An 18,036-nucleotide genomic window follows, 5' to 3' on the forward strand; every position below is an offset into this window, starting at 1 on the left:
GAAATTCCACTTACAGGGTAAAAATGGGTGTGATACAAGGGGAAGGATAGTGCCAACACTGTAATGGCTGCTTCCTTTGTTTTATCTTTTTTTTTTCTTTTTAAATAATGTATATTCTCTATCCTTTCTAAGAAGAATGTATTAGGTATTTATGATATAAAAATATTCTTAAAATGACTAAAAATCCAAAATGCTGTTTAAAAAAAGATACACAAGCTAATACTGTTAAATATATTCTTCATTTATGGTCCAGGATGAACACAGAAGCTTTTTTCTTTTTTTCAGTTTATATCATGTAAAGTTATGAATTTCATCTTAATACATGGTGAAAGAAAGAACAAGTTTTGTACAAAAAAAAAATCAGGGTTGTTTTTTTTTTTTTTTTTTAAATTATTATGGACTTGAATTGAATATAGCTTCAATTCTCAGCTCTCTGGCTTGGGGCAGTTTCCATAGTCCTCCAGGGCCTTAATTTTTCTCATCAGTAACAAAGGTTTCTAAAACGTGCCTTTCAGGTCTGTTGTAAAGTTAAATTAAATAAACTAAGTCGAGAATCTGGCCAAATTCCTGGTGCTCAATAAATGGCCATCATTCCATAAAATGAAACTCTTAGAGAAAAGAGCCAGTTAGTTTTAAACTGAGAAATCATTCAGTCAATATAAAGGTAGACACACGTGTTAGTATAACTTGAACAGGAGACTCTTTTATGAAAGTGTGAATCTATGCACTTTGCACATGATGGGTGCTTGAAGTTGGTTTCTTTGGCTGTAGAAGGTGGGCCTAGATTTTCCAGAGGCTGGGCTAGCTCTCTGATCTTGTTCCACTCCCAGCATTGCGCCAGCATCTTTGGCTACTATTCTGCTTGGTGTGTTTCTTCACTATTTTCTTATCAAGATCTCTAACTTGGGGCTAGGCATCTCATGGAACGGCAGTAGGACTGATGTCAGTTCTTAGATTTCCACTAACAGCTCTGCTGACAGAGAGCAGAGGGAAGAAAACAGATGTAGGAAAAAGAAGCTTCAATGCCTGCTTGCCAAATCCTTGCTCATAAACTTTCCCAATGCAGAAAACCTCTCTAAAGCCACTTGTACATTTTCTCTCTTTTTAAAAATTGTCTGACATTTATTCTTTATCACATTACCCTCTCTGGCTGATCTTCAGATACTTAGAGCCTCTTGCCCTATCTCCAACATACATGCCCTAATCCCCTCTTTATCTGGCAGGGGTTTTCTCAGATGTGCATGATGGATGCTGAGAGATTTGCTAACAGGTGGGGTGAGGATCATCCCCAGGCTCTGCGGGAGCCTCACGTGGCAAACAAAGGCGGCGGGTCTGGGAGTCATTGCCCGGACTGCTTGTGCATTGAGGACAGGGAAAGGGGGCCAGTGGGGGCCATTCAACACAGTATTTCCAGCCTGCGACACAGAGAAGGTGTTTAGGACATGTTTGCCGATCTAAAGGTGAGCCTTGCCTGTGACACCTGCCAGGTGGTATGCCGATGGTCAGTGATCTGGTAAGAGACTGCTTTTCCTAAAACAGTTTGTAAATCCCATCCCTCCTCCCCAGTCAAGTAATATCCCTGCCAGGGGTCTTATATCCCTCCTCAAGTACCTCGAGGGCAGCCCCACAGAGACAAATATTTATTGACGTTGAAAGAAGACTAATTTTGGACACAAGCTGAGGTGGGTTCAAGCTATCTAGGTTAAATTAGCTTATTCATATAAAATACTGACATATGGGAGGCCAAAAAGGGGTACTAATTCTCAGCAGGGATCTCCCAGCAGCTCTCCTGCTGCCTCCTCTGTGAAGTCACCCCTGATTTTCACAGGCAGCTTTTCCCCATGTCTCAGGTACAGGCCTCCTTTATACAGACATCTGTCCCTTCACCCCCATCATTAACTTAGGTTCCCCTGTAACTTACTTATTCTGGGTCTGCCCCAGAGCAAGTGCTGAAGGAACGAAAGTTTCTCTTTTATATTATAAATATGAGCTCAGGGTTCAGACTTGGGATAGGCACAGTGCTTCCCGACTTCCCCTTCTCTCCAGCCCCCCACCCAGAAGGAGAGTAGGGGTTGTGTGGGCCCCTCATTCTGAATGGAGGCGTAGTGCCTGGGTCACTGGCTCCCACAGGGGAAGGGGTGAGGAGCAGCGGGCGTGGTGGCTCAGGGGCCTGGGCACGAAGCGTCGGTCGTGGGTGGAGTGATCATTCCTGGGACACATTTAGTACTTGCTTGTCTTGACTATCCATGTTTCTTTTCTTCCAAGAGCTTCAAGGATGATCCTGCCTTCTTCTCACCACTTCTGTTCCCTCCTCATCACTTTGGCTTTGCTCTTTCCAAAGTAGGACAAAACCGTTTTGATTGAACCATCCCATGCTTTGGGGTAGTTCAGAGATGTACCAAAGAGATAGTTCCAGAAGTCCCCTGGGAGATCACGTGAGAGATAAAGCAGATTCCAGGGGTCCTGCTGATGAGACCCATCTCTGGAGACAGGAGGAGGGAAAGAGAGAGGGTGGAAGTGAGACTCAGCTGGCCCCCATCCCTCCTCCGTCTGTGCAGTTTCAACCCCCAAGCAAAACAATCCCCAGTGACTTGCAGGTGTGTAGTGGGGATAGGAGCTAGTTCTAGAAGTTGGAATAGGGAGAGAAATGTGAGCAGCAGGGGACAGCCATCTGTCCAATGTCAACAGAAAGGGAGAGAGGCCCTTTGTCTTGGTCACCCCTCCATGGTGGTTCACATTAAGTCCAGCGACTGTTAAGAGAGTAATAATAGCCATGAAAACAATAATAACTGTTAACATAAACTGAGCTACTGTAAACTTAGTTGAATATGCACATGCACACACATAAGATAAGCACTATTCTTTCCTATTTACTACTAAGGAATCTGGAACTTGGAGAGGTTAATTAGATTGTCTGAGATTCTGTAGTTTGAAAGTGGTGGCATTGTTATCTGAACGCAAGGGGTCTAGCTCCAGAGCTCCCCCCAGCCATTATACTCTGTATTCTAAGACTTCTGCTTCAGGTTTTCGAAACACACACACACACACACACACAATACATGCACAGTTAAAATACAAACCCTTTTTATTACTAAACTGTTCACACACATCCATCATTTAATACGATGGAAGCAATGGTGGGGACTGCGAAATTCTATGTCCCCACCAGTTTTTGTTTTAAATAACAACTTATTGAGATATATTTCACCTTCCATAAAATTTACCAATTTATTTAAAGTGTACATTTTAATAGGGAGGGTGGGAGGGAGATGCAAGAGGGAGGAGATATGGGGATATATGTTTATGTATAGCTGATTCACTTTGTTATAAAGCAGAAACTAACACACCATTGTAAAGCAATTATACTCCAATAAAGATGTTAAAAAAAAGTGTACATTTTAGTGCTTTTTGGTATATTCAGAGAGTTGTGCAACCATCAACTCTGCTTAATTATAGAAGATTTCATCACCCCCGAAAGAAGGCCCACATCCATTAGTAATCATTCCCTATTTCCTTTTTCCCTCAGCTTCTGGTAACCACTAATTTACTTTCTGTTTCTATAGAGTTGCCTATTCTGGGCATGTCATATAAATGGAATCATATACACGTGGTCTTTTGTGATGTATTTCTTTCACTTAGCATGTTTTCAAGCTTCATCCACATTGTAGCATGTATCAGTAATTTATTCTTTTTTATGGTTGAATAATATTCCATTGTAGGGTTGTACCATAATTTGTTTATAGGTTCATCTGTTGATGGCTATGCTGGTTACCTCTTTTTTTTTTTAACTTTTTGTTTTATATTGGACTATAGTTGATGAACAATGTTGTGTTAGTTTCAGGTGTACAGCAAAGTGATTCAGTTATACATATACATGTATCTATTCTTTTTCAAATTCTTTTCCCATTTAGTTTGTTTACATAATATTGAGGAGAGTTCCCTGTGCTATACAGTAGGTCCTTGTTATCCATTTTAAATATAGTAGTGTGTACATGTCAATCTCAAACTCTTAACTAATATGAATAATGCTGTTATGAATATTCATTTACAAGTTTTTGCATAGACATATGTTTTCATTTTGGGGTATATGTCTAGAAGTGGAACTGCCAAAGTGTTTTCCACAGTGGCTGCACCATTTTACATTTCCACCAGCAATGTACAAAGTTCCAATTTCTTTACCCTTAGACAACAACTTTTTGTTTTCTGTTTGTTGTTTTTTTTTTAAGTTTTTATAGCCATCCTGATGGGTATGAAGTGGTATTTCATTATGGTTATGATTTGCGTATTCCTAATGAATAATATTATTGACCATCTTTTCATGTGCTTATTGGTCATATGTATATCTTCTTTGGACAAATGTCTTTTCAAACCCTTTGCCCATTCTTTTTTTTTTTTAACATCTTTATTGGAGTATAATTTCTTTACAATGGTGTGTTAGTTTTTGCTTTATAACAAGTGAATCAGCTATACATACACATGTATCCCCATATCACTTCCCTCTTGCATCTCCCACCCTCCCTATCCCACCCCTCTAGGTGGTCACAAAGCACCGAGCTGATCTCCCTGTGCTATGCGGCTGCTTCCCACTAGCTATCGATTTTACATTTGGTAGTATATATATGTCCATGCCACTCTCTCACTTTGTCCCAGCTTACCCTTCCTGCTCCCTGTGTCCTCAAGTCCATTCTCTAGTAGGTCTGCGTCTTTATTCCTGTCCTGCCCCTAGGTTCTTTGTGACCATTTTTTTTTCTTTTTTTAGATTCTATATATATGTGTTAGTGTACAGTATTTGTTTTTCTCTTTCTGACTTAACTTCATTCTGTACGACAGACTCTAGGTCCATCCACCTCACTACAAATAACTCAATTTCGTTTCTTTTTATGGCTGAGTAATATTCCATTGTATATATGTGCCACATCTTCTTTATCCATTCATCTGTCGATGGACACATAGGTTGCTTCCATGTCCTGGCTATCATAAACAGAGCTGCAATGAACACTGTGGTACATGACTCTTTTTGAATTATGGTTTTCTCAGGGTATATGCCCAGTAGTGAGATTGCTGGGTCATATGGTAGTTCTATTTTTAGTTTTTAAAGGAACCTCCATAATGTTCTCCATAGTGGCTGTATCAATTTACATTCCCAACAACAGTGCAAGGGGGTTCTCTTTTCTCCACACCCTCTCCAGCATTTATTGTTTGTAGATTTTTTGATGATGGCCATTCTGACTGGTGTAAGGTGATACCTCATTGTAGTTTTGATTTGCATTTCTCTAATGATTAATGATGTTGAGCGAAATTCTTTCATGTGTTTGTTGGCAATCTGTATATCTTCTTTGGAGAAATGTCTATTTAGGTCTTCTGCCCATTTTTGGATTGGGTTGTTTGTTTTTTTCATATTGAGCTGCATGAGCTGCTTGTATATTTTAGAGATTAATCCTTTGTCAGTTGCTTCATTTGCAAATATTTTCTCCCATTCAGAAGGTTGTCTTTTGGTCTTGTTTATGGTTTCCTTTGCTGTGAAAAACCTTTTGAGTTTCATTAGGTCCCATTTGTTTATTTTTGTTTTTATTTCCATTTCTCTAGGAGGTGGGTCAAAAAGGATCTTGCTGTGATTAATGTCATAGAGTGTTCTGCCTATGTTTTCCTGTAAGAGTTTTATAGTGTCTGGCCTTACATTTAGGTCCTTAATCCATTTTGAGTTTATTTTTGTGTATGGTGTTAGGGAGTGTTCTAATTTCATTCTTTTACATGTAGCTGTCCAGTTTTCCCAGCGCCACTTATTGAAGAGGCTGTCTTTTCTCCACTGTATATACTTGCCTCCGTTATCAAAGATAAGGTGACCATACGTGCGTGGGTTTATCTCTCAGCTTTCTGTCCTGTTCCATTGATCTATATTTCTGTTTTTGTGCCAGTACCATACTGTCTTGATTACTGTAGCTTTGTAGTATAGTCTGAAGTCAGGGAGCCTGCTTCCTCCAGCTCCATTTTTCTTTCTCAAGATTGCATTGGCTATTTGGGGTCCTTTGTGTTTCCATACAAATTGTGAAATTTTTTGTTCTAGTTCTGTGAAAAATGCCATTGGTAGTTTGATAGGGATTACACTGAATCTGTAGATTGCTTTGGGTTATTATAGTCATTTTCACAATGTTGATTCTTCCAATCCAAGAACATGGTATATCTCTCCATCTGTTTGTATCATCTTTATTTTCTTTCATCAGTGTCTTATAGTTTTCTGCATACAGGTCTTTTGTTTCCTTAGGTAGGTTTATTCCTAGGTATTCTTTTTGTTGCAATGGTAAATGGGAGTGTTTCCGTAATTTCTCTTTTAGATTTTTCATCATTAGTGTATAGGAATGCAAGAGATTTCTGTGCATTAGTTTTGTATCCTGCTACTTTACCAAATTCATTGATTAGATCTAGTAGTTTTCTGGTAGCATCTTTAGCATTCTCTATGTATAGTATCATGTCATCTGCAAACAGTGACAGCTTTACTTCTTTTCCGATTTGGATTCCTTTTATTTCTTTTTCTTCTCTGATTGCTGTGGCTAAAACTTCCAAAACTATGTTGAATAATAGTGGTGAGGAGAGTCGGCAACCTTGTCTTGTTCCTGATCTTAGTGGAAATAGTTTCACTTTTTCACCATTGAAGATGATGTTGGCTATGGGTTTGTCATATATGACCTTTATTATGCTGAGGTAAGTTCCCTCTGTGCCTACTTTCTGGAGGATTTTTATCATAAACGGGTGTTGAATTTTGTCAAAAGCTTTTTCTGCATCTATTGAGATGGTCATATGGTTTTTCTCCTTCAATTTGTTAATATGGTGTATCACATTAATTGATTTGCGTATATTGAAGAATTCTTGCATTCCTGGGATAAACCCCACTTGATCATGGTGTATGATCCTCTTAATGTGCTGTTGGATTCTGCTTGTTAGTATTTTGTTGAGGATATTTGCATCTATGTTCATCAGTGATATTGGCCTGTAGCTTTATTTTTTTGTGACATCTTTGTCTGGTTTTGGTATCAGGGTGATGGTGGCCTTGTAGAATGACTTTGGGAGTGTTCCTCCCTTTGCTATATTTTTGAAGAGTTTGAGGAGGATAGGTGTTAGCTCTTCTCTAAATGTTTGATAGAATTAGCCTGTGAAGCCATCTGGTCCTGGGCTTTTGTTTATTGGAAGATTTTTAACCACAGTTTCAATTTCAGTGCTTGTGATTGGTCAGTTTATATTTTCTATGTCTTCTTGGTTCAGTCTTGGAAGGTTGTGCTTTTCTAAGAATATGTCCATTTCTTCCAGGTTGTCCATTTTATTGGCATATAGTTGCTTGTAGTCATCTCTCATGGTCCTTTGTATTTCTGCAGTGTCAGTTGTTACTTTTCCTTTTTCATTTCTAACTCTATTGATTTGAATCTTCTCCCTTTTTTTCTTGATGAGTCTGGCTAATAGTTTACCAATTTTGTTTATCCTCTCAAAGAACCAGCTTTTAGTTTTATTGATCTTTGCTATTGTTTCCTTCATTTCTTTTTCATTTATTTCTCATCTGATCTTTATGATTTCTTTCCTTCTGCTAACTTTGGGGTTTTTTTGTTCTTCTTTCTCTAATTTCTTTAAGGTGTAAGGTGTAAGGTTAGGTTGTTTATTTGAGATGTTTCTTCTTTCTTAAGGTAGGATTGTATTGCTGTAAACCTCCCTCTTAGAACTGCTTTTGCTGCATCCATAGGTTTTGGGTCATCGTGTTTTCATTATCATTTGTTTCTAGGTACTTTTTGATTTCCTCTTTGATTTCTTCAGTGATCTCTTTTTTATTAAGTAGTGTATTGTTTAGCCTCCATGTGTTTGTATTTTTTACAGATTTTTTCCTGTAATTGATATCTAGTCTCATAGCGTTGTGGTCAGAAAAGATACTTGATATGATTTCAGTTTCCTTAAATTTACCAACGCTTGATTTGTGACCCAAGATATGATCTATCCTGGAGAATGTTCCATGAGCACTTGAGAAGAAAGTGTAATCTGTTTTTTTGGATGGAATGTCCTATAAATATCAATTAAGTCCATCTTATTTAATGTATTATTTAAAGCTTGTGTTTCCTTATTTATTTTCATTTTGGATGATCTGTCCATTGGTGAAAGTGGGGTTTTAAAGTCCCCTACTATGATTGTGTTACTGTCAATTTCCCCTTTTATGGCTGTTAGCATTTGCCTTATGTATCGAGGTGCTCCTATGTTGGGTGCATAAATATCTACAATTGTTATATCTTCTTCTTGGATTGATCCCTTGATCATTATGTAGTGTCCTTCTTCGTGTCTTGTAATAGTCTTTGTTTTAAAGTCTATTTTGTCTGATATGAGAATTGCTACTCCAGCTTTCTTTTGATTTCCATTTGCATGGAATATCTTTTTCCATCCCCTCACTTTCAGTCTGTTTGTGTCCCTAGGTCTGAAGTGGGTCTCTTGTAGACAGCATATATACAGGTCTTGTTTTTGTATCCATTCAGCCAGTCTATGTCTTTTGGTGGGAGCATTTAGTCCATTTACATTTAAGATAATTATAGATATGTATGTTCCTATTACCATTTTCTTAATTGTTTTGCACTTGTTATTGTAGGTCTTTTCCTTCTCTTGTGTTTCCTGCCTAGAGAAGTTCCTTTAGCATTTGCTGTAGAGCTGGTTTGGTGGTGCTGAATTCTCTTAGCTTTTGCTTGTCTTTAAAGGTTTTAATTTCTCCATCGAATCTGAATGAGATACTTGCTGGGTAGAGTAATCTTGGTTGTACGTTCTTCCCTTTCATCCCTTTAAATATGTCCTGCCACTCCCTTCTGGCTTTCAGAGTTTCTGCTGAAAGATCAGCTGTTAACCTTATGGGGATTCCCTTGTATGTTATTTGTTGTTTTTCCCTTGCTGCTTTTAATATGTTTTCTTTGTATTTAATTTTTGATTGATAGTTTGATTAGTATGTGTCTTGGCATGTTTCTCCTTGGATTTATCCTGTATGGGACTCTCTGTGCTTCCTGGACTTGATTGCCTATTTCCTTTCCCATATTAGGGAAGTTTTCAACTATAATCTCTTCAAATGTTTTCTCAGTCCCCTTCTTTTTTCTCTTGTTCTTCTGGGACCCCTATTATTTGAATGTTGGTGCGTTTCATGTTGTCCCAGAGGTCTCTGAGACTGTCCTCCATTCTTTTCATTGTTTTTTCTTTATTCTGCTCTGCAGTAGTTATTTTCAGTATTTTATCTTCCAGTTCACTTATCCGTTCTTCTGCCTCAGTTATTCTGCTATTGATTCCTTCTAGAGAATTTTAAATTTCATTTATTGTGTTGCTCATCATTGTTTGTTTGCTCTTTAGTTCTTCTTGGTCCTTGTTAAACTTTTCTTGTATTTTCTCCATTCTATTTCCAAGATTTTGGATCATCTTTACTATCATTACTCTGAATTCTTTTTCAGGTAGACTGCCTATTTTCTCTTCATTTGTTTGGTCTGGTGGTTTTTTACCTTGCTCCTTTATCTGCTGTGTGTTTCTCTGTCTTCTCATTTTGCTTAACTTACTGTGTTTGGGGTCTCATTTTCTCAGGCTCCAGGTTCGTAGTTCCCGTTGTTTTTGGTGTCTGTCCCCAGTGGCTAATGTTGGTTCAGTGGGTTGTGTAGGCTTCCTGGTGGAGGGGACTAGTGCCTGTGTTCTGGTGGATGAGGCTGGATCTTGTGTTTTTGGTGGGCAGGTCCATGTCCGGTTGTGTTTTTTGGGGTGTCTGTGACCTTATTATTATTTTAGGCAGCCTTTCTGCTAGTGGGTGGTGTTGTGTTCCTGTCTTGCTAGTTGTTTGGCATAGGGTGTTCAGCACTGGAGCTTGCTCATTGTTGAGTGGAGCTGGGCCTTGGCCTTGAGATGGAGATCTCTGGGAGACTTTCTCTGTTTGATATTACGTGGAGCTGAGAGGTCTCTGGTGGACCAATGTCCTGAACTCCGCTCTCCCACCTCAGAGGCACAGGCCTGACACCCGGCTGGAGCACCAAGACCCTTTTGGGAGGTCTGAGGTCTTCTGCCAGCGTTCAGTAGGAGTTGTTCCACATGTAAATGTATTCCTGATGTATTTGTGGGGAGGAAGGTGATCTCCATGTCATACTCTTCTGCTATCTTGAAGGTCTCCCCCTTTGCTCATTTTAAAAATGGGTCTCAAAGAAAGAAAATGCAAATTTAAGCAAGATAAAAAATGACCTAAAATGTAAGAGTTCTTTATATTTTCTGAATACACGTCTTTTATCAGATATATATGATTTGCAAGTATTATCTCCCATTTGGTGGGTTGTCTTTTCACTTTCTTGATGATCTTTTTTGAAGCACAAAAGATTTTACTTTTGATGAAGTCTAATTCATCAATATTTTTTCACTGCTAGTGCTTTTGGTTCCATATGTAAGAAACTATCACCTCAAGTCATGAGGACTGCCTCCTATGTTTTCTTCTAAAAGTTTTATATTTTCAGCTTTTAAGATTTAGGTCTATTATCCATTTTAAGTTAATTACTATATAGGGTGTGAGGTAGAGGTTCAGCTTTAGTCTTTGCATGAGGACATCCCAGTTATCCCAGCACTATTTGTTGAAAATCCCATCAGTTAAGTTTTAAAATCAGAGTATCAATAAGTTACTATCTATCTTATAGATATCGTATATAGCATATTTGAGTACATTTTTTATTCATTTTTTCACTTCCTTAAATTTCTCTTTTCTTTCCTCTATAAGAGCCAGGACTTATCAGTTTTGTTTACCACTGTATTCATAATGACAAGGACAGTGCCAGGTATATATTATGTACTCAAATATTTGTTTAGTAACTGAGTTTTTACATTGTAAGGCTGCTAATATATGAATTCAAATTTCAACCAAATTAGAGCATTCTGAAGTATTTCCCAGGTGCCAGTTGCTTCTCCTGCACAGTGACTTCTCACCCCTGGCATCTCAGAATGCAGCTGAGTAGAAAGTGGAAGAATCTATCTTTAGGTACCAGATTTTCCTTATATAGGACCACACAACCAATCTTCTGCTAGATATACCCATCTATCACTTCTTAAAAACAGCAACAAAGACGTCTTCCACTGCGCTTAGAAAAAAATTAAAAAATGAAGCAGGGCTTCAAGAAGAAAAAAGGAATAGAAATATACATTAATAGACTTGCGTGATTTTGAGGTTCCCAACCAGGGCAGTATTTTTGTGGTTGCCTCAAGGATGTCTGTGAAATAACATCCTTTTGAAAAACGTTAGTGCTGTTAAAAAGAGCACATGGACCAAATTCTAAGTCTTTGCTTTGCCTTTTACTATTATATAACCTTGGGCAATGGTGCCTTTTTTTCCTCATCTGAAAAGAGGGACAAAAATGACCTCTGCACAGGATAATTGTAAGAATTAAAAGAGACTTTGCCTTAGTCTGTTCAGCTGGTATAATAAACTACTATAAACTGGATAGCTTATAAACAACAGAAATTTATTGTTCGAAGTTCTGGAGGCTGGGAAGTCCAAGATCAGTGTGCTGGCAGATTCAGCGTCTGGTGAGGGCCTGCTTTCTTGTTCATAGATGGTGCCTTCTTGTTTGTGTACTTACATGGTGGAAGGGGCAAGGGAGTTCTCTGGGTCCTTTTTTATAAGACCCTTATCCTATTTATCAGAGCAGAGCCAAAGGCCCCACCTCCTAATTCCATCACCTTGGGTATTAGATTTTCAACATACAAATTTTAGGGGACACAAACATTCAATCTATAGCAGATACCATATACTACCAAATCCATTGTCAGTAAGGTATAGATATCTGCTTCCTTACCCAGTTACTCTCAGAAGAGAGAGCAAGCAGTGAAAAACGTAAGAAGAAAGAGAATTATAAATGAGGAAGAAATGTCCTTTGAAAATGACCATGGTTTCATACGTTGATAATTTGTTTCTGTTCAGGAGGCCATACACTGTGCCAAATAGAATTCTATGGGTCATAGAAATTTTCTAAATTGCTCTTTATTGTGTTTTCTTCCCTATGCTTGGGCACTAGGCAGACATTTTCCATGAGCTTACTCAGCTTTTAATAGCAAGACTGAGTTTCTCAAGTCTCTTTGTATATATAGGTCATGAACTCCTAAATCCTGCCTTCCTGTAAGCAATATGGTATATTGGAAACAAACCTGAATTTGAATCCCATGTTTTCTACTTACTAGCTGTGTGACTTTGGACAAGTTGCTACAATGCTCTGAGCTTCAATTTCTTTAGTTTTAGCTTCCTTTTCAGTTGAATGTGGGTGAATTATAAAATTTAAGCAAACACTGAAGAACCAGGACTTAAAAAAAAGAATAGAACCAGTGTAGCTCTTGGAATCTAAGGAGCCACTGGACTTTTCTTTTTTTCTGGGGGGGGGGGGGTTGTTGGGAGAAGGCTCCAACACAGGCATCAATCAGTTCTGACTCTTTCTCCATCTCTCTATCAATCACCTGCCTTAAGATTTGAATTGCCAAGGGAAAAAAATCTGATTGGCCTAGCTTAGATCATGTGCCTACCCCATGGCCCTCTGACTAACAGTCTTACTAAGACTTCAACAGATGGTAGAGAAGATGCACTGTGCTCTTTTCTTCTTTTCTTTTGCTCTATGAAGAGTATTGCTTGATAGGGGCTTGACTACCGGAAAAGGGACTCAACCAACCCATAGTGATCTAGCAAAAAGAGGGCTGCAGTCATAAGTAGCTTGACCTTACTTCTTTCTAGCCCTTCCTATCTCTTACTAGTGTCTCCAGCTGGCCAAAGCCAACTGGCAGCTTGATGGCAAGAGAGCCCATTGATAACAGTTTATATGAAGTCAGCCTCCTAGGGAACACAGTAGAGAAGAGTGGAAAGTGAATCTGTAGGAGCTAATGAAAAATATTTTTAGCTTGTGTATATAATGTCCCTAAAATATTCATGGTAGTGAATTCTTTCTTCCCTCTTATTTAGAAAAAGGTCTCATGATTTCTCTTATCCCAGAAAAAATAATTATGCATGCAATCCCTGGGTCAGGAAATTCCTAATAATTTGGAAGTGGCCAAAGGCAGGAGTCAGCAGGTTTCTCTCCACTTCTTCTCTGGTGCAGCCTGGTCTCAGCAAGGCCCAGCTCCAGCTGTGCCCCCTCCTTGAAGAGCCTCATGGAGGCTGTGGGTGGCAGTTCCTGCTACACTGGTGGCTCTCTGAGCTCCTGCCAAGACTGGAGGAAGCCACTTCAAAAGACACCACCACACCACTGATAAATGGAATCAGAAGGGCCCTGCTTCAGCCCAGACTGTCTCTAAGCACTTTTCACCAGGCCCCATTCTTGAGGATGCATTCCTCTTCTAAGTGGATTTGGGTAATGATGGGGGGGGGCCTCTCTACCAGGCAGCCATTTGTCAAGTACAAACTCATCCCTCAGTGTTAGGAATGTGGGGAGATGAGGGGTTCAGCTTGAAGAGAAGAAAATGGGGTTTCTGCCATGGCCTGTCTGCAAGTTCCCTCTAGTTCCTATTTGCTAAATAAGGTTGGAACACTTTTCAGTTTACTCTCAGAAAAAAGATCATTTGTAATCTCTGCATTAAAAATAGACCGACTCAAGTTAAATTTACATTTTTCTGCCATAGTTTTCAAGTGAATTCAATCACTATGATTCCATGGTTTAGGAAAATAGTCAAAATTAGGTACTTGTAGTAAATGAGCATTTGTTTTTTTTAAAGGACAGCATGATATGGTGAGGGGAACACAGGAGTGAGGCTCCCAAACCTGGATATTCGTATCAGTTGAACTTGGGAAAGTCATTTCTTCTCTTTGGGCCTCAGCTTCAACATTTACAGTGACAGTTGGATAGGAAATAAAGTGATGATTCAAATACACACTGTGGCCAAATATACCCTAGAGGAATGTTCTACAGCAGATGTGATGAGAAGGAGTTAGAGCTATAGAAGGGAGGAAGTATGCTGTGATCAGGGACGGCTGCAATCATTTCTGATTTGCCTTTTAAACTTCCTGAGTTGTGGATTCCAAGTTTTACACTCCATTTTTCTTTATGCCTTTTTCTGTCTTAGTATTTTCATAATAGGGAAACAAGGATAGGATTGTTTGTGTGACATGATTTTGCTTTTGATCTCAAGGTGATAAAGAAGTAGTATGCAGTGATGCAAGGAAACTCTGGGATTTTGCACTTAGGTTCAAATCCCAAAACTGCTACATCCTGGCACCGATCCTCTCAACTATGAAAATTAAACAGTAATATTTACTTCGTAAGATTTCTCTGAAGAGTAAAGATGTGGGAGTACCTTTTATGTAGAAGTACTTTACACATAATAGGCATTTATTAATAAAAGGCTCTTATTTTATGCTCATGTTTGTTCACATTTGTCCACTGACACTCCAAGCTCTTGGGGAGAAATCCAGGCCACAATTTGTTGATCTTGGTTGGCTGGTGAGCCTGCTCTTACTCTCTTTCTTCTCTGGGGCAGTTAATACTGAATGTGCATCCTGGATGAATGACGGGCATTATGCAAACTGGTTAGTTTCCTCCAGGTTGTCTGAGAAATGGTGGGAGCCATATTGGGATCTTTCAAAAACCCCAGTTAAAAGAAATGGAAACAAATTTCCAAGGGAAAGGTAGGAGAGGAAGCAATCGAGAGGTGGAACTAAATCAGCAAGGGGCTTTTAAGCCAATTTTGTGACAAGATTCCCTACTCTTAGTTGAAAACAAAGAGGCAGCAAATCCAGATTGTCCAGGTTTGAACCTTGACTTTTTATTTACTGACCGTGACTTTGGACAAGTTATATAACTCATCTCTGCCTCAGTGTCTTCACTTGAAAATTGGTGTCAATAATTATACCAAACTTAAAGGGTTGTTATGACAATTCTGTGCATCAGTTTTTTATTTTAAATTGTAGTAGAGTTGATTTGCAATATTGCATTGGTTTCAGGTGAACAATGTAGTGATTCAATATTTTTATAGATTATACTCAATTTAAAGTTGTTATAATGTCTATATTTCCCTGTGATATACAATATATCCTTGTAGCTTATTTATTTTATACATAGTTGTTTGTTTACCTTAATTCCATACCCTTATTTTGCCCCTCTCCCCACTGGCAACCATTAGTTTGTTCTCTGTATCTGTGAGACTGTTTCTGTTTTGTATATATTCAATGGTTTATTTTTAGATTCCACAAATAAGTGATAACACACAGTATTTGTCTTTCTCTATCTGACTTATTTCACTAAGCATGAAACCCTCTAGGTCAGTCCATGTTGTTGTAAATGGCAGAATTTTATTTTTTATGGCTGAGAAATATTTCATTGTATATGTGTGTGTGTGCACATGTGTGTGAGTATGTATGTATGTGTCTATATGTATGTAGGTATATATGTGTATGTAGATGTATATATATCACATCTTTTTTATCCATTCATCTGTTAATGGCCACTTAAGTTGCTTCCATATCTTGGCTATTGTAAATAATGCTGCTATGAACATTGGGTTGCATGTATCTTTTAGAATTAGTGTTTTCATTTTCTTCAGGTGGAATTGCTGGATCATATGGTAGTCCTATTTTTAGTCTTTTGAGGAACCTCCATACTGTTTTCCATGTAGCTGCACCAATTTATATTCTCACCAACAGTAAACTAGGGTTCCCTTTTCTCCATATTCTCACCAACATTTGTTACTGGTACACTTTTTGATGATAACTATTCTGACAGGTGTGAGGTTTTATCTCATTGTGGTTGTTTTTTTTTTTTTTAAACATCTTTATTGAAGTATAATTGCTTTACAATGGTGTGTTAGTTTCTGCTTTATAACAAAGTGACTCAGTTATACATATACATATGTTCCCATATCTCTTCCCTCTTGCATCTCCCTCCCTCACACCCTCCCCATCCCACCCCTCTAGGTGGTCACAAAGCACCGAGCTGATCTCCCTGTGCTACACGGCTGCTTCCCACTAGCTATCTATTTTACGTTTGGTAGTGTATATACGTCCATGCCACTCTCTCACTTTGTCCCAGCTTACCCTTCCCCCTCCGCATATCCTCAAGTCCATTCTCTAGTAGGTCTGTGTCTTTATTCCCGTCTTGCCACTAGGTTCTTCATGGCCTTTTTTTTTTTTTTTCCTTAGATTCCATATATATGTGTTAGCATACTGTATTTGTTTTTCTCTTTCTGACTTACTTCACTCTGTATGACAGACTCTAACTCCATCCACCTCATTACAAATACCTCCATTTCATTTCTTTTTATGGCTGAGTAATGTTCCATTGTATATATGTGCCACATCTTCTTTATCCATTCATCTGATGATGGACACTTAGGTTGCTTCCATGTCCTGGCTATTGTAAATAGAGCTGCAATGAACATTTTGGTACATGACTCTTTTTGAACTATGGTTTTCTCAGGGTATATGCCCAGTAGTGGGATTGCTGGGTCGTATGGTAGTTCTATTTTTAGTTTTCTAAGGAACCTCCATACTGTTCTCCATAGTGGCTGTATCAATTTACATTCCCACCAACAGTGCAAGAGTGTTCCCTTTCCTCCACACCCTCTCCAGCATTTATTGTTTCTAGATTTTTTGATGATGGCCATTCTGAACTGGTGTGAGATGATATCTCATTGTAGTTTTGATTTGCATTTCTCTAATGATTAATGATGTTGAGCATTCTTTCATGTGTCTGTTGGCAATCTGTATATCTTCTTTGGAGAAATGTCTATTTAGGTCTTCTGCCCATTTTTGGATTGGGTTGTTTGTTTTTTTCATATTGAGCTGCATGAGCTGCTTGTAAATCTTGGAGATTAATCCTTTGTCAGTTGCTTCATTTGCAAATATTCTCTCCCATTCTGAGGGTTGTCTTTTGGTCTTGTTGATGGTTTCCTTTGCTGTGCAAAAACTTTTAAGTTTCATTAGGTCCCATTTGTTTTTGTTTTTATTTCCATTCCTCTAGGAGGTGGGCCAAAAAGGATCTTGCTGTGATTTCTGTCATAGAGTGTTCTTCCTATGTTTTCCTCTAAGAGTTTTACAGTGTCTGGCCTTCCATTTAGGACTTTAATCCATTTTGAGCTTCTTTTTGTGTATGGTGTTAAGGAGTGTTCTAATTTCATTCTTTCACATGTATCTGTCCAATTTTCCCAGCACCACTTATTGAAGAGGCTGTCTTTTCTCCACTGTATATGCTTGCCTCCTTTATCAAAGATAAGGTGACCATATGTGTGTGGGTTTATCTCTGGGCTTTCTATCCTGTTCCATTGATCTATATTTCTGTTTTTGTGCCAGTACCATACTGTCTTGATTACTGTAGCTTTGTAATATAGTCTGAAGTCAGGGAGCCTGATTCCTCCAGCTCCATTTTTCGTTCTCAAGATTGCTTTGGCTATTCGGGGTCTTTTGTGTTTCCATACAAATTGTGAAATTTTTTGTTCTAGTTCTGTGAAAAATGCCAGTGGTAGTTTGATAGGGATTGCATTGAATCTGTAGATTGCTTTGGGTAGTAGAGTCATGTTCACAATGTTGATTCTTCCAATCCAAGAACATGGTATATCTCTCCATCTATTTGTATCATCTTTAATTTCTTTCATCAGTGTCTTATAATTTTCTGCATACAGGTCTTTTGTCTCCTTAGGTAGGTTTATTCCTAGATATTTTATTCTTTTTGTTGCAATGGTAAACGGGAGTGTTTTCTTAATTTCACTTTCAGATTTTTCGTCATTAGTGTATAGAAATGCAAGAGATTTCTGTGCATTAATTTTGTATCCTGCTACTTTACCAAATTCATTGATTAGCTCTAGTAGTTTTCTGGTAGCATCTTTAGGATTCTCTATGTATAGTATCATGTCATCTGCAAACAGTGATAGCTTTCATTCTTCTTTTCTGACTTGGATTCCTTTTATTTCTTTTTCTTCTCTGATTGCTGTGGCTAACACTTCCAAAACTATGTTGAATAATAGTGGTGAGAGTGGGCAACCTTGTCTTGTTCCTGATCTTAGTGGAAATGGTTTCAGTTTTTCACCATTGAGGACGATGTTGGCTGTGGG

At 38.4% G+C, this 18,036-nt stretch overlaps 1 protein-coding gene across 12 annotated transcripts in view; it reads right to left on the reverse strand.

Annotated features, from left to right (window-relative positions):
• Positions 1–18,036, reverse strand: part of LOC309614571 (uncharacterized protein) — a gene marked incomplete at its 5' end in the record, with an annotated part of 295,377 nt that overhangs the window by 41,933 nt on the left and 235,408 nt on the right. The window contains one exon of one of the 12 annotated variants that reach the window (XM_082363168.1): positions 367–2,482. The exons of the other annotated variants lie outside the window; for them this stretch is intronic. Coding sequence (XP_082219294.1) covers positions 2,388–2,482 — 95 coding nt within the window. The 3' untranslated portion in view covers positions 367–2,387. Of the gene's footprint in view, positions 1–366; positions 2,483–18,036 lie in introns of those variants that run through there. 12 annotated transcript variants of the gene reach the window in all.

This window comes from Balaenoptera borealis, assembly GCF_965194805.1.
Source record: "Balaenoptera borealis genome assembly, chromosome: 17".
In the NCBI taxonomy this organism is placed as follows: Eukaryota; Metazoa; Chordata; class Mammalia; order Artiodactyla; family Balaenopteridae; genus Balaenoptera; species Balaenoptera borealis.